The sequence below is a fragment of the Rhinatrema bivittatum genome, chromosome 5 (assembly GCF_901001135.1).
Source record: "Rhinatrema bivittatum chromosome 5, aRhiBiv1.1, whole genome shotgun sequence".
Classification (NCBI taxonomy): domain Eukaryota; kingdom Metazoa; phylum Chordata; class Amphibia; order Gymnophiona; family Rhinatrematidae; genus Rhinatrema; species Rhinatrema bivittatum.
This window is the reverse complement of record NC_042619.1, coordinates 371,232,336-371,256,185: the sequence shown is the minus strand read 5'-3', so window position 1 is coordinate 371,256,185 and position 23,850 is coordinate 371,232,336. Positions and strand designations below refer to the sequence as shown.

The following is a 23,850-nucleotide window of genomic DNA, read 5'->3' as shown; positions in this document are numbered from 1 at the left end:
GGAAGACTTAATCTGGTTAGCAATCCGTCTGGATCTCCGATTTCAGGAGCATTCCCGAGAAAGGATCACTCTTCGGCATCCAATGTGCTTAGCACCTTCATTTCAGTGACCACTCATCTCCGCCAAGCCTCAGGAGGTACCTATCACTCCCGAAGAACCTATGCAAATTGACCGATTCCGGATTTCAGCTGAGGAATGACAGCGACGACAGCAGAACTTGTGTATTTACTGCGCTGGCACTGGTCATTATGCTAAAACCTGTCCCCTAAAGCCAAGAAACTCTCGGTCCTAGGATGGGAGGGAGAGGCCTCATGGGTCGTATGACTTCCTCTCAGCAGATATTGATTCCTGTAGCACTCTCTATTGCCAAGAAGCCCATCGATTTGCAGGCCTTTCTGGATATCAGGTCAGCTGGGAATTTCATTGAAGAAAATCTAGTCCAACACTATCAAATTCTCACAGAACAACTAAAAGTGCCCCTCGACATTTCTTCAGTCTCTGGACAACCTCTCAAGGATAGGATTTCGCACCTCACTGGGCCCATCACCATGACTACTGGAGTTTTGCACCAAGAAACTATCCGCCTTTGTGTCTTACCTTCCTTGGTTAATCAGATCATTCTGGGCCTGCCTTGGCTGAGACTGCATCAACTCCCTCAGCTTCCATCGCTGCTACTTGCTGCCGCTTCTGTGCCGCAAGGAGGGAGGCCTGCGCTATCGGCGCCCGGACCCGTCGGGGTAAGGCCATTCATCTCCCCCCCCTTGCCCCCGGCGAATCCGGCCACCGATCTCGCTGCCTAGCCGCTCAGCCGCCAGCCGTGCCGACCTACATCGCGGCTCCAAGTCCCGCCTACCTAGGAGAGGGGAAGCTGCCCTGGCCCAATCAGGAGCTGAGAGGGACATTTAAATTCCTGCCTCTCAGGCGCCGCGCGCGGCGCCTGAGAGGCTGACTACCTATTTCTACTCTATCAGCACAACAATATCTTCAGCAACTGTAAGAAGCCTCAGACCTCATACATCAAAAGTCAGCCACATCTACCTTCAATCTCGAGCCACCAGATACTGATCCTCTCAATCCACTACCAGATATCTCCTCCTAATCCTTACTCTACACCTACGCTATTCACGTCAGCTTCACTTGAGAATCCGTGGAATAGCCAGAGTTTGTCATCAGATCCTACGGAGGAATTTCACTAATTATTTCTATAAAAGAAAAAGCTTTATTTGCATTCGCCCTGTTTGTTTCTTCTAACTGCATTCTACCTAGATTTGTCCAGTCTTCTTCTAATTTACAACATCCACAGCTTCTAGTCTCCACAACTAATCTCATGCATACCTATAAAATCCCAATCATTCAATACCAAAGGAGAAGCTCCACAATTATCTCCTCCCACAACATACAAAAAAGAATTATTCCAATCATGACCTCACCTCTAAATCAACTACTAGGCCTCACTCTACTTTCAGTAACCCTTTTCAACGCTCAATCCTTAACAAAAAAAACACACATCCTCAACGATTATCTACAGGATTCAAATCCAGATATCTGTGCTATTACAGAGACCTGGCTAAAAGATACTGATACTGCTCTAATCAACTTCTTATTCATAGCTATGACATCTTCTCCTTCTACAGACACAAAAAAAGAGGAGGTGGCCTTCTCTTAGCCACCAAAAAAGAACTCAAACTATCCACTCATACCATCAAGTCTGAGTCTAAATTAGAATTGGGACTAGTCAAATCAAAACAACTACAAATTCTATTAGTCTACGCTCCTCCCGGAGTTTTAGAAATGGATCCTTCATCACTCATAGAATCCATAGTGAAACATATCAATTTAGACCTCCCATCTATGATCTTAGGCGACTTCAATCTTCATACTGATGTTATACCTCGCTCCTCAAACTGCGAAGCGCTCCTCACCTCCCTCAGTGCTATGGGATTCACACAGATCATTAATAGCCCTACGCATAAAGCAGGTCACACTCTGGACTTAATTTTCATCAATTCTAATTTCTCCTGCACTTCAGTACCATCTTGCACACCAATCCCTTGGTCAGACCATTTCTTGATAAAATCCTCCTTTTCCATAGATAAAAAGATTCACACTTCTCATCTCCTTTCTACTATTCAATTCAGGAAACCTTGCCCATCGGAAATACTTAGTGATCAGCTGTCTAAGGAACTCACAAACCTAGACCTTTCGAATCCTGACTCAGCCCTAACTTCCTGGCACAAGATCACTGAAACGGTTGCTAACAAATGGTGTCCAACAGTCTCTAAAACAATCAATCCTACAAAAAAAGGTAATCAACCCTGGTTTACCACTAAACTAAAACAGATGAAACAGGAGCTTCGCCACAGAGAAAATATTTGGCGAAAAACACCCAACTCAACTACCTTATCTAAGTACAAAGGCTTTCTACATCATTACAGGACCTCTATTCTACTAACAAAAAGAGAATTCTACGCCAACAAAATTCATCATTTTCAATACGATGCCCAAGCCCTGTTCGCATACGTCACTCAAATCACAAAATCAAATCCTCCACCCATCCCAGACGAACAAGCTCTATCTAAGGCTAATGAACTTGCTTTATTCTTTCAACAAAAGATCCTGAATACGCTCGCCCTTCTTCCACCAAATACTCTACCTCTTACCTCAGACAAGAATCTTCAATCAAGCAAGGGAGCCAAACTAGAAAGCTTCGAATCAATTTCTGTTAAAGAGATTGAATCCCTTCTAAAAAAACAAAAACCATCTAGCCACCCTGCAGATAATATTCCTTCAAAGCTCCTGCTTCTCATTCCAAATACGATCGCAAAACCTTTAACAAGTATCATAAATTGCTTTTTAACCCAAGGAAGTTACCCTGACAGCCTAAAAACTGCCTCACTCAAACCCCTTCTCAAGAAACACAATTTGGACCCTAATGTACCTGCCAATTTTAGACCCATCTCTAATTTGCCATTTTTAGCCAAAATAACAGAAAAGCTGGTAAACACCCAGCTTTCAGAATTCCTGGAAGATCAAAATATCCTACACCCCTCACAATATGGCTTCCGCAAAGCACGCAGCACGGAAACCCTCCTTATCTCACTTACAGATCATATTATAATGGGTCTTGACAAAGGCTACTCCTTTTTATTAATCCTGTTAGACATCTCCGCGGCGTTTGACACCGTCAACCATTCCATTCTTCTGGATCGCCTAACAGACATTGGTATCTCAGGATCTGCCCACAGTTGGTTCAAATCTTTCCTCTATAATAGATCCTTCAAAGTTAAAATCAACAACAAAGAATCGCCATTAACAAAATCCAATCTAGGAGTACCACAAGGATCTTCCCTTTCCCCAACCCTTTTCAATATTTACCTCCTACCACTTTGCCAACTGCTATCCGACCTTAATTTAATTCATTATCTGTATGCAGACGATGTACAGATTCTTATTCCTATTACAGAATCTATTTCAAAAGCACTTTCCCACTGGAATAACTGCCTTTTATCTATCACTAACCTCCTCAATAGATTAAATCTGGTCTTTAATTCTTCAAAGACGGAGCTCTTCCTCATCTCTGCAAATGAAGAAAATACTCCCATACCATACCCTCACAACGCATTCATCACTCATAAGCAGGTGAGAGATCTAGGAGTAATTCTGGATAATAGACTAAACCTTAAGAAAATGGTCAATACCACATCCAAAGACTGTTTTTACAGACTCCAGGTTCTGAAACGTCTCAAGCCACTTCTTTTTTTCAAAGATTTCAGAACAGTACTCCAGGCGTTGTTATTCTCCAAGATAGACTATTGCAGTGCCCTCCTCCTTGGCCTACCCAAATCGACCACTAAACCGCTTCAGATGATTCAAAACGCTGCAGCAAGATTACTGACTAACACCAGCCGAGGAAATCACATTTCTCCCATACTCAGAAACCTACATTGGCTACCAGTAAATTTTAGAATCCTTTATAAAGCAATCACCTTAATACATAAGTCCATCCATCATCAACTCCAACTCGACCTTGAAATCCCCTTCAAAATTCATTCCTCCAATAGGCCAATTAGAGATAATCATAAAGGTACTTTGAATTACCCCCCAACTAAAGCCTCACGACTTTCCTCGACCAAAGACCGAGCTTTTTCTATAGCAGGTCCATCTATTTGGAACAACATTCCTTCAAGCCTCCGACTAGAACCCTGTCTCATTACGTTCAGAAAAAAACTTAAGACGTGGCTATTCCACCAAGCCTTTGATGATCCTCCAGACAACCCTTAGTCTTCTTTTTCCTCACTTGGATTTAGAAGATTAAAGTCCTACAACCTTCAAACGAAGAACTCTGGCACTTACTGAGGAAAGCATCTTTTTGCTCTAATCCAAATTCCTTTTGGATTATGCTTCTTCTATTATTTTTGACCTTTATCTTCCTTCCAGCTCTTAAGCTTCCCAAGTTTTTACTCCTTGTTAAATGTAACTTTATCTTACTCTCTTCTCTTGTTAATTACTTTTATTTATTGCTTCTGTTATACCCTTGTTTTATGTAAACCGATCCGATATGGTTTAATTTACTATGAAGGTCGGTATAAAAAACTGTTAAATAAATAAATAAATAAATAATAAATCAACCTAGAATAGACTGGGAGACACTACAACTGGCCGGTTGGGAGTTCTGAATGTCATAAGAACTGTTTGCGTCCCTTAAAACCTCCCCCTTGCAATCTCTTCTGTATGAAATCCACGCTATCCAGATTGCCCAAACAATACACAGACTTCACAGATGTCTTCAGCAAACAAAAAGCTGAGAGACTGCCTCCTCACTGTGACTACGATTGTGGTATTGATCTGCTTACAGGGAAAATTCCACCCCGAGGAAGAGACTACGCACTTTTGGGACCCGAAACAGAGGATCTGAGCCAATACATTCAAGAGAATCTGGCCTGGGGGTTTATTAGGCCATCATCTCCAGCAGGGGCCGTTTTGGGGGTTTTTTTGTTTAAAAAAAAAAGGATTGGTCTCTACGACCATGTATTGACTATCGAGGGTTAAATGCCATCACTCGAAAAAATCGATACCCAATTCCTCTCATTACCAAATTATTTGATTGACTTAAAGGTGCCCAAATTTTTACGAAGTTGGACCTACAAGGAGCTTATAATCTCATAAGAATTTGAGAAGAATATGAATGGAAGATGGCCTTTAATACTCGTGATTGGCATTATGAATACTTGGTAATGCCTTTTGGATTATGCAACGCTCCAGCAGTTTTTCAGGCTATGGTCAACGATATTTTCCGGGACCTTCTCTAATCTCACAACCTTGTTTATTTAGATGACATTCTTATATTCTCCAAGTCCATGGATCAATATCTTCTCCATGTTCGACAGGTCCTCCAATGCCTTTGGGAAAACAAACTATTCGCAAAAATAGAGAAATGTATGTTTCACAAGACTGAACTCCCCTTCTTAGGCTGCATTATTTCTCAGGTCGGTCTACAAATGGATCCCGAGAAGCTTAAGGCAATCCTAGACTGGCCGCAATCATTAGGATTAAAAGCCAAACAACAATTCCTGGGTTTCTCGAACTATTACTGACAATTTATTCCTGGTTACTCAACCTTAGTGGTACCTCTCACAGTACCACTAATGTCCATAATTGGGGCCCAGAGGCCGTTCAAGCCTTCCAATGATTAAAGGAGGAATTTATAAAGGACCATGTCTGCAATGCCCAGATCCTACAAGACCTTTCCTTTTTAAAGTAGACACCTCTGCCCTGTGTGTCAGAGCTATCCTTTTACAACAATAAGAGGAAAATAATTTTGCCACCTGTGCTTATGTTTTCCAAAACATTCTCTCCAGCAGAGTGGAACTATGCCATCAGGGATAGGGAAATCCTGACTATTAAGTTAGCATTAGAGGAGTGGCACCATCTGTTGGAAGATGCAAAATACACTATCACTATCTACATGGATAATAAGAATTTGGCACACCTCTCACACGCACAACGTCTGAATCCACGACAAGCCCAATGGGCTCTATTCTTTAGCCGGGATAATTTTAAACTTCTCTTCCCTCTAACCGAAAAGAATCAGAGAGAGGATGCCCCATCGAGAAGTTTTCTTCCTGATGACACTCCAGATCTACCTCAACACATAATTGACCTGCCTGGATTATGATCGCCGCTAAGTTTACTGTCCCACTTGGGAAGAATGTGGTACACAAGCGCTTAAGGGAGAGAGTTTTACATAGAAACGACGGCAAAAGACGACCAAACGGCCCATCCAGTCTGCCCAGCAAGTTTCGCACTTTTTTTTTTTTCTTATACTTATCTGTTACTCTTGGCTCTTAGTAACCTTTTGGTTCTATTTCCCTTCCACCCCCACCATTAATGTAGAGAGCAGTGTTGGAACTGCATCTAAGTGAAATATCTAGCTTAATTATAGTTAGGGGTAGTAACTGCCGCAATAAGCAAGCTACACCCGTGCTTATTTGTTTACCCAGACTATGTAATTCAGCTCTTGTTGGTTGTTGTCTGTATATAGATCCACTTTTCTTCATTCCCCCCTGCTGTTGAAGCAGAGAGTTATGCTGGATTTGCATTGAAAGTGAAGTATCAGTCTTTCTCCCCTGCCGTTGAAGCAGAGAGCTATGATGGATATGCATTGAAAGTGAAGTATCAGGCTTATTTGGTTTGGGGTAGTAACCGCCGTAAAAAGCAAGCTACTCCCCGCTTTTTTGTGAATGCAAATCCTTTTTTCCACATTTCCTCTTGCTGTTGAAGCTTAGAGCAATGTTGGAGTTTTAGAGCAATGTTGGAGTCGCATTAACCGTATGTATGTTTATTGAATAAGGGTATTATCTCCAGGTAGTAGCCGTCATTCCCGTGAGCCACCCACTCTTCATTCACGTCCTCTAGACTTTATAGATACACAGTGTTTATCCCACGCCCCTTTGAAGTCCTTCACAGTTCTGGTCTTCACCACTTCCTCCGGAAGGGCATTCCAGGCATATACCACCCTCTCCGTGAAGAAATACTTCCTGACATTGGTTCTGAGTCTTCCTCCCTGGAGCTTCAAATCGTGACCCCTGGTTCTGCTGATTTTTTTTGACAGGAAAAGGTTTGTCGTTGTCTTTGGATCATTAAAACCTTTCAAGTATCTGAAAGTCTATCATATCACCTCTGCTCCTCCTTTCCTCTAGGATGCACATATTTAGATTCTTCAATCTCTCCTCATAAGTCATTCGATGAAGACCATCCACCTTTTTGGTCGCCCTTCTCTGGACTGCCTCCATCTTGTCTCTGTCTCTTCGGAGATACAGTCTCCAGAACTGAACACAGTACTCCAGGTGGCCTCACCAAGGACCTGTACAAGGGGATAATTACTTCCCTTTTCTTACTCGATATTCCTCTCTATGCAGCCCAGCATTCTTTTGGCTTTAGCTATCGCCTTGTCACATAGTGTCTAATGATCTGAAGTCGGTGAGCAATCACCCAAGGTCTCTCTCCTGCTCCGTGCACATCAGCCTTTCTCCCCCCATCAAATACAGTTCATTCAGATTTCCACTCCCCATATGCATGACTCTGCACTTCTTGGCATTGAATCTCAACTGCCATATCTTTGACCACTCTTCCAGCTTCCTTAAATCCCATTTCATTCTCTCCACTCCTTCCGGCGTGTCCACTCTGTTGCAGATCTTAATTTCGTCCGCAAAAAGACAAACCTTACCTTCTATCTCGTCGGCAATGTCGCTCACAAAGATATTGAACAGGACCGGTCCCCAACACCAATCCTTGCGGTACACCGCTTAAAACCGCTCTCTCTTCAGAGAGAGTTCCATTTACCATCACACATTGTCTTCTGTCCGTCAACCAGTTTGCAATCCAGGCCACCACCTCGGCACTCACTCCCTAAGCTTCTCATTTTATTCACCAGTCTCCTGTGCGGGACCGTATCAAAAGCTTTGCTGAAATCCAAGTAGATGACATTGAGTGCTCTTCCTTGATCCAATTCCTTGGTTATCCAGTCAAAAAAGTCAATCAGATTTGTCTGACAGGATCTTTTCCCTGGTGAATCCATGCTGCCTCTGGTTCAGCAATTCTCCCGACTGTAGATAATTCACTATTCTATCTTTCAATAGTGATTCCATTACTTTTCCCACCACCGAAGTGAAGCTAACTGGTCTGTAGTTACCAGCCTCTTCTCTGTTCCCACTCTTGTGAAGCGGGACCACCACTGCTCTTCTCCAATCACTCGGCACCACTCCCGTTTCTAGGGATCTATTGAACAGCTCACACAGCAGACCCGCCAGCACATCTGAGCTCCCTCAATATCCTTGGATGAACTTCATCAGGCCCCATGGCTTTGTCCACTTTCAGTTTCTCCAGCTCTTCCCATACATTTTCTACTGTAAGAGGAGTTACATCTACTCTACTCCCCTCCAGTTTCTTGTTAACTAGCGATGGTCCTTCTCCAGGGTCCTCTTTAGTGAACACCGAACTGAAGTATTCGTTTAATATTTCTGCTATTTCTTCGTCTCTCTCCACACATTGATCCTTTCCACCTTTCAATTTCACTATACCACTATGAACTTCTGTCTTTTCACTGATGTATCTGAAAAATGTTTTGTCACCTCTCTTTACCTCCTTGGCAATCCTCTCTTCCACTTGACTTTTTGCTGTCTTGATTAATTTCTTCGTCTCCCTCAGTTCTACCAGATATTCTTCTTTGTGCTCCTCCCTTTGGGATCTTTTATATTTCTTGAACGCTGTGCTTTTAGCCTTTATTTTGTCAGCCACCTCCTTTGAGAACCAGATAGGTTTCATTTTTCTTTTGCTTTTCTTTACTTTTCTAACACATAGATTAGTTGCCTTCATAATTGCTTCTTTTAGATTGGTCTACTGTTGATCCACATCTCTCTCGTTCTCCCAGCCTTTTAGTTCTTCCTCCAGGTTCTTCCCCATTTCATCAAAGTCCGTGTTTTTGAACTGCAAAACTCGGGTCTTTGTGCTTCTTTTCCGTATCCTTTTTGTGATATTAAACCATACCGTTTGATGATCACTGGTGCCGAGGTGGGCGCCCACCTGGACATCAGAGACATTATCTCCATTAGTGAGCACTAAGTCGAGTATAGCTCCTTCTCTCGTGGGTTCCATTACCATTTGTTTGAACAAAGCTACTTGCAGGGCATCCACTATTTCTCTATTATTATTAGATTCTGCAGATGGGATTCTCCAGTCTACATCTGGCATATTAAAGTCTCCAACGATCACCACTTCTCCCTTCTTTCCTATCTTTTGGATGTCTTCAACCAGATCCCTGCCCAGCTCTTCCTTTTGGGTTTGAAGACCTGTAAACCATTCCAATAAAAATGGATACCGCATCTTTTTTTAGGTCCGCCCATAGTGCTTCTTCATTACCCCATCTTCCTTGCAGCTCAGATGCTTGGATATTGTTTCTGATATAAAGAGCCACTCCTCCCCCTTTCCTATCCTCTCTCTGTCCTTCCTTAACAAGTTATAGCCTGGTATTGCCATATCCCAGTCATGAGATACCGTAAACTACGTTTCTGTGACAGCAACAACATCCAAGTCCGCCTCCACCATTAGGGCTTGCAGATCTGGGATTTTATTGCCCAAACTATGAACATTTGTGCTCATAGCTTTCCAGCTTTCTTTGTTCAGATTACTGCTGTTCCTGGACTCCTTTTGTGACCTCTTTAGTTGAGTTTTGTTATCTACTTTTCCCTTTGCATTTGTGCAAGGGAAAAGATTAGTGCCTCTGATGATAGAGTCATCCATCACAGTGAGCTTTTTTCTTTGGTTTCTGATCTGGAATTTCTGTATGCATTGGGTTTCTTCTCTCTTTTCAGATAACACTTCAATCTTTTTCTCAAGAACGTCTTCAGTATTTAATACAGAGAAGGCATTTTGTACTTGTCTCCAGATCACAGGTCTAATTCTACCAAAGCCCACTGTAATACTGTTTTTTTTTTTAGTTCCTTAATGTTGGGCCCATGAGTCTCGTTTGGCAGGCCACCGGGAATCCATCACACCAAAGAACTTCTTGCCCGTCACTACTGGTGGCCGCAATGGAAACAGGATACTAAGAGATTCGTTGAGTCCTGTCCCACTTGCGCTGCTCACAAACTTCCCAGACTAGACCTTGGTGGTTACTCCAACCCTTACCAATATCTGACAAACCCTGGACTCACAATGCCACTGACTTTATCACAGATCTGCCTCTATCTGAAGGAAATAATACCATTTGGGTCGTGGTAGTCAGGTTTTCTAAAATGGCTCACTTCATCCCTCTTCCTGGGTTACCCTCGGCACCAAAATTAGCCCATCGCTTCGTTCAACACATCTTCCAAATTCATGGACTGCCCCAATATATCCTTTCGTATAGAGGAGTACAATTCACAGCACGATATTGGAAGAACTTATTTAAAACGTTTGGTATACAACTTGATTTTTCCTCATTATGCCATCCACAAACCAATGGTCTGGCAGAACGGACTAATCAGTCTCTTAAAACCTTCTTGCGTTGCTATGTAAACCAACGACAAGACAGCTGGTCCTTGCTACTTCCCTGGACAGAGATCTGTCATTACAATCACTGTAGGCAGGCCATCTGATCCTTACCCTTTTATTTGGCCTTTGGACGATATCCTCAGATACTGCTACCTGTCATAACATCCTCAGCCTGCCCTGCTGTGGATTTTGCCACGCAGGACTTGAAGGAATTGTGGAGAAATACTCATGCCCTCTTTCAGCAGGTGGCAATTAAAGCTAAGAGACAGGCAGTTAGGAAGCGAAGACCAGCTCCTCAGTTCCATCCTGGGGGATTTAGTCTGGTTGAACACCCGCAACCTTAGATTATGCATGCCCTCCTTGAAGTTCGCTCCTCGCTTCGCGGGGTCTTTTCCAGTCGATAAACAGAATGGGGAAGTCACCTATAAATTGCATTTACCTTCAACACTCCACATTCATGATGCTTTTCATATATCCCACCTGAAACCAGCAATCTTGTCTTGGTCTTCTAGAAAACCTAAGCAAGCTTCATCCGACATAGTGGAGGAAGAGACACAGTATGAAGTTGAGGAAATTTTGGACGTCAGATGAAAAGGACAGACATTTCAGTATTTAATATTTTGGAAAACCTATGGCCAAGAAGAGAACTCCTGGGAACCAGCCAAGAACATCCAAGCTCCCCAATTAACTTGTGGAAATCATTTACGGTTTCCTCTCAAGCCCAGGCCTTAGAAGCAGAGGAGAGGCCCTTGCAGAGGGGGTACTGTTAGGACCCAGACCTGTCCAGACTGCTGCTCATCTCCCGGCCTGATCGAGACCATCTCCAATGCAGCCATGCACTGCAGCATGGTGCGCGAATCGAGCAGCCACGCTCCTCCCCCCTCCCGACACTCCCCGTGCCTAGCATGGGAAAAATCCCCTATTTAGGCTGACAGTCCAGCACAAGCCCTTGCCTCAGCTACAGGCTTGCTTATGTTGGTGCTACCTTCTGAGTACTCTCCTTACTGCCTTTTGGATTTGGACTACTTCTAGATTACCTTGTCTGGCGCCTGCCCTTCGGATTTGACTGCCTTTTCTGCCGCCTGCCCTTTGGATTTGGACTGCCTTTTGTATTACCTTGCCTGCTACCTCCTTTGGAATCGTACTGCCTTTGGATTGCCCTGTCTGCCGCCTGCCTCTGGATTCGGATTGTCCATTGAATCTGTCTGGCCTGCCGCCACCCCAAGCTTGGATTGGGCCCCTGAGCTCAGGTAAGGCTGTTATTCTGCCATTGGGTCCACATAACAAAACACCCACCCAGTATTTTATTTCAGTCAGCCTCAATAAATCCGGAACTGCTGTTTCAAAGTTAACACTGTTTAACTGCATAGCAGACTGCATTATATCCAAGCTGGTTTGACCTTAGAACATATCAAAATTGAACATCAGAGCCATGGCTGCATGTATGGCCCATCTGAGGTCAACATTTATTGAAGAAATATGCAGATCAGCAATGTGGACTTAAATCCATATATTTATATCTTTTGATTGTTTAGAAGCAGTCTCCACATAAAACAGCAGCAATCTATTCTCCAGGGTCCCTGGCATTCAGAGCCAAAGACCAGCCAGATAGGTCCATTCTTTCAATAAAGGTTGTCTTCTAAAAAGAAAGAGAATGGGAAATCTAATCTGCCAAAAAGAGCTCAAATCACCCTACTGGCAGGACTGTTGTAGTTTTTAATTTCTTTGTTGAAGTAGCTAGGGAATCCTATTGATTCACTTTTGTCTTTAGAAAAAAATTAAGCTGTTTACTTGTAACAGGTGTTCTTGGAAGCCAGCAGAATTAAGTCATATAGAACTACCCTTTCCCACTTCTAAGCAGAACTGAGGCATGCTATGTGAGCACAAGATCCACCATGTATGTCCAGAGATACAGTCAGGTTTTTCCTAGAGAGCTCTGAAAATGTGTCGCACGTCAGAATCTGCACATGATATCATCCAATTGTGACTGGTAATTTCCACATCTTCACAGAACACCTATTAAAGATAAGTAACTATTTCACTTACCTTTTTTTTTTTTTTTTTTTTTTTTTTAAATAATGCTTGTTTATGTTTTCTAACATAAGAAATGTTGGAAAGCATTATATAAATGGGTTTTTCTGTAGACATCTCTCTCCAAAAAAAGGGATGGACAATCACCAAATTTGACATGCAGGAAGAAAATGTGAATAACTTGGAAGAGTTTGAAAACCAGAAACATCATATTAATATTTAATGGCACTGAGCCTCCAAAACCAATCCCCATTACTTTCCAAAAGAAACATTAGAAGCTGCTCAAACTGTTAGAATGCCAAACAGTGCTCCATTCCAAATATGCCTCAACCCCTATCCTTCACCTTAACAAAACTGTCACAGAGTAACACAGGCAGAGAGAAAAAGAAAGGGAAAATAAATGAAGCAACTGGAAAATGATGGCACAAAGAGGCACTTCAAAGGTACATACATCCTATCCCTAACATTGCACCATACACACACATCACTATCTTTCCCACACACCTCCTCCTACGCTCCACAAAGACACCCACATCTCACACCAACTTATATAAATCCTCTATACTCAGGAAAAATATGATGCAGTTTCTCAATTTACCCCCCTACAATCACACATCCTCATATGCATTCTTGTCCAAGTTACATCCTCCCACTCCTGAAACCATAGCTCTTAACTAAAGACAGCCATAACAAAAAAAAAAAACCCCCACACCTCCCCTTACATACACAGCCCTGCCAAATTATCCCCAACTCACAAACCTACCCTAACTCACACATCCATCCCTCAACACCTACACATTTTACAAACCCCTACTTATTATGCACACAATCATATCCTCAAGACACCCTCACAACCTCTACATATTCAACTTACACACAACTTACCCATACCAGCTACCTTACAACATAATCATACTCCCCAAACCCCCCCCCCACACACAAACCTACCACCCAGTCGCACATTACTTCCTTCCACAAACCCCTCTCACCCACTCAAAAATAACCACTACACCCATCCCCCAGAAACTCCCCAAACACAGCCCTATACCCGCCATGTACATAATCCCACATCCCCAATACACATATCTTTACCAATCACACCCATCCATCCACACACAGAAATCTCCCCACGCAATCCTACCCCCCCCAACCACCACATCCCTTCTACAAATCTGATGGAACACTTTCCCAAAGCCTTGCCTCTCCTTACTTGTTAAAAGAATTATCAATCTGTTATGTGGTTGTAGAAAATCTTACCTTACTGACAAGAAAATCTGTAGCTTCAAAGTGTCGGCCAAACATTTTGGGAGATTCACCAGGAATAGGTTCTATTTTAATACAAACTTCCTGGCCTTTTTTTGCCACATCCACTTGCTTATGGTTTATTTCAATACTTGTAACTATTCCAATGTCAACAAACTGCAAGGCAACAAAATTAAAAAAAAAAAAAATTACTTTGGGAGCACTAGAGAAGTTAAGTCTGGACTTACATTAGAATAGCTCCCACGCCTAGCAATATAAAAATGTTCGCAATACAAGCTATATGAAAGACCATATCAACTATTACTTGGGTGGTAAGAGCGACCTACTGAGCATGAGCAAATCCGAGCTGAGCTGGAGGAGCTTGTGTGGTGGACAACTGATGGTATTTCAGGGCCTGGTAAGTGTGCCTGAAGAGAAAGCTGTGCATGGCTGCAAATACATGTAAGAGTAGAGCAGAAGAACATAATGAACAGATAGGCTTGTGCAATGAGTGATGAAAAGCAAGAGTGCAGTTAATTGTGGAGCTTTTGATCACTTAAGTTCCTGAGCATTATATGTGGAGCAGTTGTAAAGGGCAATAGATGTGGAGAAAAAGTAAGTTTGCTTGCTGTAAACTATGTTTTCCTTAGATAGCAGAATGAATTAGCCATGCTGCCTGGGTGACCATCTGATGGCATGGAAAGGAGCTATCTCTTCATGCTAGCAGAGCTTTGCTCTACTGGGTATGCGTGGCAGTTCCCGCCTGACTGCTCATTGCCAGATTTCACTTCATTCCAAAGTGAAAGAAGGATCTCTTGTGAAGAAAGCTGTCCAGGGAGAAGGGCGAGTTAGCATGGCAAAGTCATCCTAAGAAAAACACCGATTACGGTAAGCCTACTTGCTTTTTTCCCCGTCAATAAGCAAGCTGAATTAGCCATGCTGTCTGGGGAATCATAAGCTGAGGGTTGCTGCGGAGCTCTTCCAGCTCCTTACCAAGAAGAACACCAGGCACAAGATGTTGCAGGTCCTCCAGTTTGTGGATGCACCGAGGGAAGTGGTTGCAGTTCCTCTCCATGACATATTTAAGGAACTGTTTTGTCTGGCTCTGGGACCACACTATCTTAGTCCCGCCAACCCCAGGTTTTGAGCAGTGCCAGCTTCTGCACCAATCCGTGGTGGTGGAATCAGCCCTCAAAAAGGCAAAGAGGTCCCACATTTATGCCTCAGCACCTCCAGGCTGTGAGCATAGGGCCCTGGAAGCCCTGGGGAGGAAAGTCTTCCAAGGATCCATGTTAGCAGTTCGTATTGCCTGCTACCAATTATATATGAGCCAGTATTCCAGGAACCTCTGGAAGCAGGTTCAGGACTTAGTGGATCGTTTCCCTCAACAACTCCAGGAGGACTTCCTGAAGGTTGTTCAGCAGGGTTTCAAGTATTTCAAGCACAAGGTTTGGTCCGCTTATGATGTCTTTGAAAAAACAAAAAAAAAACAAACGAGATCAGCTTTCCTTAAGTTGTTTTATTGGACTATTCTAGTGAGGGTAAAGATTTGGTCTCATTAATATCAAAACAATGAGCTAAGATGAAAAAAATTTGAATGGAATAAATATTTTGTCCTATATCTCTAGGCTATTAAGACAACTAGAAAAACTTATAGATCGCATTGTAAGAACATAAGAAAATGCCATACTGGGTCAGACCAAGGGTCCATCAAGCCCAGCATCCTGTTTCCAACAGTGGCCAATCCAGGTCATAAGAACCTGGCAAGCACCCAAAAAATAAGTCTATTCCATGTTACCATTGCTAATGGCAGTGGCTATTCTCTAAGTGAACTTAATAGCAGGTAATGGATTTCTGCTCCAAGAACTTATCCAATCCTTTTTTAAACACAGCTATACTAACTGCACTAACCACATCCTCTGGCAACAAATTCCAGAGTTTAATTGTGCGTTGAGTAAAAAAGAACTTTCTCCGATTAGTTTTAAATATGCCCCATGCTAACTTCATGGAGTGCCCCCTAGTCTTTCTATTATCCGAAAGAGTAAATAACCGATCCACATCTACCCGTTCTAGACCTCTCATGATTTTAAACACCTCTATCATATCCCCCCTCAGCCGTCTCTTCTCTAAGCTGAACAGCCCTAACCTCTTTAGTCTTTCCTCATAGGGGAGCTGTTCCATTCCCTTTATTATTTTGGTAGCCCTTCTCTGTACCTTCTCCATCGCAATTATATCTTTTTTTAGATGCGGCGACCAGAATTGTACACAGTATTCAAGGTGCGGTCTCACCATGGAGCGATATAGAGGCATTATGACATTTTCCGTTTTATTCACCATTCCCTTTCTAATAATTCCCAACATTCTGTTTGCTTTTTTGACTGCCGCAGCACACTGAACCGACGATTTCAATGTGTTATCCACTATGACGCCTAGATCTCTTTCTTGGGTTGTAGCACCTAATATGGAAACCAACTACTCTGAACAATTTTGTGTCATCTGCAAATTTGATTATCTCACTCGTCGTATTTCTTTCCAGATCATTTATAAATATATTGAAAAGTAAGGGTCCCAATACAGATCCATGAGGCACTCCACTGTCCACTCCCTTCCACTGAGAAAATTGTCTATTTAATCCTATTGTTTCCTGTCTTTTAGCCAGTTTGCAATCCACGAAAGGACATCTCCACCTATCCCATGACTTTTTACTTTTCCTAGAAGCCTCTTCATGAGGAACTTTGTCAAACGCCTTCTGAAAATCCAAGTATACATCTACCGGTTCACCTTTATCCACGTTTATTAACTCCTTCAAAAAAGTGAAGCAGATTTGTGAGGCAAGACTTGCCCTGGGTAAAGCCATGCTGACTTTGTTCCATTAAACCATGTCTTTCCGTATAACTCTTCTGGTATTAGATGGATGGCTAGATGCACCACTTAAATTTTAATTAAAATTTAAATCTTTTCCACTTACATCATTATGGAATATTTCTGATTTACCAGAGTATTTCTCCAAATTTATTCTCAGTATTGGATTATTATCTCGCTAGTTAAGCTGACAGACATTCATGATGATTAACTTGGAAAAGGGCTATTTACTGAAATTTGAAGTTCCCTGAACATGAGATGTGCCATGCAGGGTCAGACAAAAGGTCCATCAAACCCAGCATCCTGTCTCCAATTCAAGCCATTAGGAAGTAGAAGCAGATGCTGAAGAGAAGATCCAATTCTTTGTTGCTCACTCCCAGGAATAAGGGATGGGTTCCCCAATTCCAACTGGCTAATAACTGTCTATGGACTTTTCTTCCAGGACTTTATCCAAACCTCTTGAACTACATCCTCCAGCAACAAATTCCACAACAATTTTGCACCAAGTGAAAAAAATAAATTCTCCAATTTGCTTTAAATCTGCTACCTGCTTGTTTCATGGAGCGTCCCAAAGTCCTATTTGAAAGGGGAAATAACCATTCCTTTTTTACCTGTTCTAACCAGCTCATGATTTTATGACCCTCTATCATCTTCCCTCTCAGTCATACCTGTTTAACCTTTCTATTTTTGCTCCCTCTTTCTTGAGATTGGGCAACCACTGCTGCACATAATAATCAAGGTGCACTCACACGACAGATCTATATAGAGGCATTAATTATATTCACATTTTAATTCTCCATTCCTTTCTCAATCATTCCTAACAATCTATTTGCCTTTTTGACTACTGCACATTGAGCTGAGGAGTTCAGCCTATTGTCATGACGACTCCTTTTCCTGGATGGTACTCCTAATACAGAACCCAGCATTGCAGAACTATTGGAAGAATTTATTTTCGCTATGCGTATTACTTTGCACTTATTCATATTAAATGTAATCTGCCATTTAGGTGCCCAATTCCCCAGTTCTTCTTCAGTTCCTCAGTGTTTGCTTGTATTTTAACTACCTTGAATATTTTTTGTCATCTGCAAATTTGATAACTTCACGCATTCCTCCATTTTCTAGATCATTAATGAAAAAGTTAAACACTGGTCCCAGTACAGATCCCTGGCATTATCCATTATTGACCTGTCTCCACTGTGTTACGCAGCGTGTTAGTGAATCCCTTTGTAGACAACAGTCTTACCTTAACTCGGGGTATCAGCTGTTAACCGGCAGGGAAAGTCCAAAGTCAATCCGAGGTCGTGATAGGCAGCACATAAACAGAGTCCAATATCCAATCCGGGGTCGTGACAGGCGGCAGGTAAACAGAGTCCAGTATCCAAACAGAGGTCAAAGAAGGCGGCGAGTAGAAAGCAGATAAAACTCCAAACCTGAGCAGCGAGCAAGTAACAGAGACAAACTCCAGTCCGTGTTTGAGGCAGGCAGCAGGCAGAGAAGGTCCAAGGCAGACCAAGGTCAATAACAGCACTGAAAACAAAGAAACGCAGGGGGGAGCACCTGCACAAGCAAGCCTGTAGCTGAGGCAATGCTGTGCTGGGCTCAGGGGTTTAAATCTTCAGAAGTTCCCGCACAAACGCAGGTACTTCCAGTCTTGCCGGCGACACATCAGAGAGAGGGTGGAGCTTGGGCACACTGAAGGTTGACACGTTCTGCCACCGACAGAACCTGCCACGCCGTGCTACGGCACGGAAGCCCGGTCCTGCCGCCACTGACGGGTAACAGTACCTTCCCCACAAAGGCCCTCCCTGCTGCTACTGGAATGAGGTTTAAGAGGAAAACGTCGATGAAACTGTTGGAGTAGACGAGGTGCCTGGACATTACAAGCAGGCTCCCATGAGTTCTCCCCTGGTCCATAATTTTTCCAGGAAATTAAATACTGTAGAACTCCTCTAGATTGTCTGGCGTCCAAGATTTCTTTAACCTTGTACTGTGTGTTGACTTGAATTATAGAGGGAATGATGTTTAGTCCTCCTGGAAGGCCAAGACAAAACTGCAGGTTTAAGCAAAGATACATGAAACACATTATGGATGCGTAAACTGGAGGGTAACTTTAGTTTATAGGTGACCTCACTGACTTGTCTTTCAACAGGAAATGGTCCAACAAACCTGGGAGCAAATTTAAGGGATGGTGTGCGTAATCTAAGGTTCCGAGAATTCAACCACACCAAATCCCCTGGCTGAAGTTGTGGACCCACTCTCCTACGTTTGTTGGCTTGCTTTTTAGCTTTACTGGATGCTTGTTGTAAGAGACATTGTGTCTGTCTCCAAAGCTCTGTCATGGATTGGATAGTTTGTTTTACCGCTGGACAGGGAAAAGGTGTGTAATGGGAAGGGGAATTAGAGGACCTCTCCTGAAGACTAGAAAGAAAGGTGATGATCCTTAAGCCTGAGTTACATGATTATTGTGACAAATCTCAGCCCATGGTAACAGAGATGCCCAATCATCCTGTCATTGGTTTACATAGCAATGTAAGAAAGTCTTGAGGGACTGATTGGTGCGCATTCAGTCAAACCGTTCGATTGAGGGTGATAGGCTGAAGAGAAGTTTAGTTCTATTTGAAGCTTTTTGCAGAGATTCTTCCAATAACGAGCCGTAAATTGAACTCCTCTGTCAGAAACAATACTAGAAGGCAAAACATGAATTCGAAAAATATGTAGGAAAAGTCGTGCTAATTCTGGAGCAGATGGCAGTCCTGGAAGGGGAACAAAATGAGCTATCCTGGAGAATTGATCAACCACGACCCAAATGACTGTTTCCCTCAGAAAAAGGAAGGATGGTGATGAAATCTGTGGCTATGTGGGTCCAGGGTTTATCTGGAACGGGAAGTGGTTGTAAGAGTCCAGACGGTCGTTGTCGCGGAATGTTTTGAGCAGCACATGTAGGACAAGATTCCACATAACTCTTAACATCTGACTTCCATTGTGGCCACCAATAAAAGAAGGAAATAAGATTCTTGGTCCTGCAGAAACCAGGATGACCAGAAAAATGAGAATCATGAGCCCATCGTAAGATTCTTTGTCTTAAACGCTTCGGCACCACAGTTTCCCTAAGTGGAACGGTGACGGTAGCTGCCAACATTATTTAAGCTGGGTCGATGATCTGACGGGGAGGCTCAGGGGAATCATTAGGTGCAAAACTCTGAGAGAGCATCAGCTCGCAAATTTTTTTTCGGCCGGTCGAAAGTGTACCTTAAAGTCAAAATGACTAAAAAAAAAAAAAGTGCCCATCGGGCCTGTCGTGGATTCAAACGTTGGGCCTGTGATAAGTAAGCAAGGTTTTAAGATCAGTGTGGATATTAATGGTATATTTAGCTCCTTCTAACAGATGATGCCACTCTTCAAATGAAGCCTTGATCGCTAATAACTCTCGTTCTCCAATCACATAATTCTTTTCTGCAGGAGAAAACTTCTTAGAAAAATAGGTGCAAGTGTGGAGTTTCCCTGAGTCAGAAGGTTGTAACAAAATAGCTCCAACGCCTAGAGCTGAAGCATCCACTTCAAGAAAAAATGGCTTGGTAGGATCAGGACATTGCAGACAAGGATCCTTTATAAATTCTTTCAAACGCTGAAATGCGTGAAGAGCTTCACTAGGCCAATCACAAGTAGGTGCTCCCTTCCTCGTAAGGGCTGGTAAGGGTGCCACCAGTGTAAAATATCCAGAGATAAATTGGCAGTAATAGTCGGAGAACCCTAAAAATCATTGCAAGACCTTAAGCCCGACTGGTTGGGGCCACTCCACAATAGCTTTAAGTTTTTCAGGATCCCTCTTGAGACCCAATATATCCCAGAAAGGGTAATTCTTTTTGATTATAAAGACATTTCTCTAACTTGGCATATAACTTATCTCAGAGGCGTTGAAGAACTTGTCTCACACAAGCTTGATGTTGCTGCTTGTTTCTGGAAAAAAATTAAGATGTTATCAAGATATACAATAACATGAGAATATAGCAGGTCCCGAAATATCTCATTGATCATGTTTTAAAACACTGCTGGGGCATTACATAACCCAAAAGGAATTTCTCAATATTCATAATGTCCATCTCGAATGTTAAAGCGGTTTTTCCACTTGTCACCTTCTCATATGCGGATTAAATTGTAGCCCCCCACCCCCACCCCAAGTTCTAATTTACTGAAAATTTGGGCTCCTTTCAGTCGATCAAAAAGTTCTGAGATTAATGGAATGGGGTATCGATTCTTCTTGGTAATAGCATTCAATCCTCTGTAATCAATACATGTTGGTAGAGACCTGTCTTTCTTCTTGACAAAAAAAAAATCCTGCTCCTGCAGGAGAAGAAGAGGGTCTAATAAAACCTCTAGTTAGATTTTCTTGAATGTATTGATTCATGGCTTCAGATTCTGATCCAGATAATGCATAAACCCTTCCCCCTGGGAGGACTCTTGCCAGGGAGTAATTCTATCTCACAGTCGTAGGAATGATGTGGTGGTAATACTTCAGCTTGTTGCTTACTGAAGATGTCCATACATTTAGCATACTGGGGTGGTAACCTGGAAGGAATGAGAGTGGAACATGAAATAGTGGAGCTGGTGGGAACAACTTTCAACAAACAGTTCTGGCGACAGTCCATACTCCAACTGTAAAGTACCCCAGTAAGCCGAGAATTACCTGGTTGACAGAAGAGGGAAGCACATATAACTGAATAGTCTCTTGGTGTAACACACTAGTTATCTTGATGGGCAGGGTAATCAGGGAGATCTCATCTCCCAAAGGCTGTCCCGAGACTGAAGAGACAATAAGTGGATTCTCAAAGGGTACTGTAGGAATGTGGTATTGATGTACTAGACCCTCCTCGATAAAATTTCCTGCGGCCCCAGAGTCCAAAAAGGCCTGAAGATGAATAGTGACCCCCTTAGTTACTATCAATACTGGTATCAGAATTTGAGGAGACAGCATGGCTGGATCCAGGGAGGCCTCTCCCACCAACACCTAGGCCCGGGATTTTCCCACTTTATTTGGGCACTTATTAGCAAAATGACCTGCTTCTGCACAATAGAGACAAAGATTAAGTAATCTTCGGTGTTGTCTCTCCTCTGGTGTTAATCGGCAACGGTCGATCTGCATAGGTTCCTCAGATGTTGCTTGTGGTTCTGGCACTTTCGGAATCGTGAGAGGATGTTGGAAGGCAGGAGCCAATCGATAGGTTCGTCTTTGAGTAGTGCATTCACGAGCCCTTTCCTGGAAATGCAGATCTAATCGAATAGCTAATTGTATAAGTTCCTCAAGGTTTCCTGGAGTCTCTCGGCCTGCCAACTTATCCTTGATGGTTTCAGAGAGTCCTTGTCGAAAAATAGCAGTTAGACTGTCCTCACCCCAGCGAAGCTCAGCGGCCAGCATACGGAATTGAATGGCATACTCTCCAACAGACCGGGTACCTTGACGAATCTGCAGTAGATCTGCCGCCAAAGCTGAACGCCCAGGCTCATCAAAAATCAGACGAAAGTCTTTTAGAAAATGTTCCAAGTTATTAAGAGGATCATCTCTCTCCCAAAAGGGAGAGGCCCAAGCCAGGGCTGGTCCTTCTAAGAGGGATAATATAAAAGTGACTTTGGTTTTGTCTGTGGGAAACACTGGAGCTAGAAATGCATTCAGACTGATTAATGAATCCTTGACACTGCTGAGGATCTCCGTTGAAGCAAGGTGGTGGAGGTAATCGTATCGGGGATGATAGTGTTGGGAGCGCTGCAGTGGTAACAGAAAGTGCATTCATTCGAGCAGCCAACCTCTCTAAAACTCCTGTGACTTGATCCAATGCCCCTTGTTGCTGCTGGATTCGTGCAGCCAATCCTGGAATGGCTTGTAGCGCTGCCAGATCCATGACCTCAGCTAACTGTTAGGCAGCGTTGTTAGTGAATCCCTTTGTAGATGACAGTCTTACCTTAACTCGGGGTATCAGCTGATAACTGGCAGGGAAAGTACAAATCCAATTCAAGGTCGTGACAGGTGGCAGACAAACAGAGTCCAATATCCAATCCGGGGTCGTGACAGGCAGCAGGCATACAGAGTCCAGTATCCAAGCAGAGGTCAAAGAAGGCAGCGAGCAGAAAGCAGATAAAACTCCAAACCTGAGCAGGGAGCAAGTAACAGGGTCAAACTCCAGTCCATGGTCGAGGCAGGCAGCAGGCAGAGAAGGTCCAAGGCAGTCCAAGGTCAATAACAGCACCAAAAACTGTTCTGATTCCTCCTGTAGCTGTGCCACAGGAGGCCTCTCACCTTTTCTCTGGAGGCCGCACCGAGCCGGGGCCTTGCCTGGACAGTCTATCCCGGTTTTGCTCCATGGCCTGGGAGGCCTTCCTTGCCAATCTGGGCCTGCTCTGCTTCCTCCTGGACGCTCTAGTTTGGGCCTCGCCACTTCTTCCTAAATGGCCAGCCCGCAGCTCTTCTCTTTAGCTATAGGGCCAGCCGGGTGTGGCCCATCTAAACTCCTCCCAGGGAGTTGCCTACTTCCTGCACTATAAAAGGACTTCTCTTTCAGTTCTGCCTTGCCTTGGAGTTACATGCTCCTGGATGTTTCGCCTTCCAGCGCTCCGTCAGGCCTTTGTTCTTCGTTGGAGCTCCATGTCTTGTCTTGATGTCCGTGATCCAGTCCTGATGTTCCTCGCCTGTTCCTGATGTCCGTGATCCAGTCCTGATGTTCCTCGCCTGTTCCTGATGTCTGTGATCCAGTCCTGATGTTCCTCGCCTGTTCCTGATGTCCGTGATCCAGTCCCGATGTTCCTCGCCTGTTCCTGATGTCCGTGATCCAGTCCCGATGTTCCTCGCCTGTTCCTGATGTCCGTGATCCAGTCCCGATGTCCCTCATGTCCGTGATCCAGTCCCTCATGTCTGTGATCCAGTCCCGATGTCCCTCATGTCTGTGATCCAGTCCCGATGTCCCTCATGTCTGTGATCCAGTCCCGATGTCTGTGATCCAGTCCCGATGTCTGTGATCCAGTCCCGATGTCCCTCATGTCTGTGATCCAGTCCCGATGTCTGTGATCCAGTCCTGATGTTCCTCGCCTGTCCCTGATGTCTGTGATCCAGTCCTGATGTTCCTCGCCTGTTTCTGATGTCTGTGATCCAGTCCTGATGTTTCTCGCCTGTTCCTGATGTCTGTGATCCAGTCCTGA

At 43.5% G+C, this 23,850-nt stretch overlaps 1 protein-coding gene across 1 annotated transcript in view; it reads right to left on the bottom strand.

Moving 5' to 3' along the window:
• Positions 1-23,850, bottom strand: part of EIF5B (eukaryotic translation initiation factor 5B) — a 346,296-nt gene that overhangs the window by 14,503 nt on the left and 307,943 nt on the right. The window contains exon 23 of the mRNA XM_029604785.1: positions 13,819-13,980. Coding sequence (XP_029460645.1) covers positions 13,819-13,980 — 162 coding nt within the window. The remainder of the gene's footprint in view (positions 1-13,818; positions 13,981-23,850) is intronic.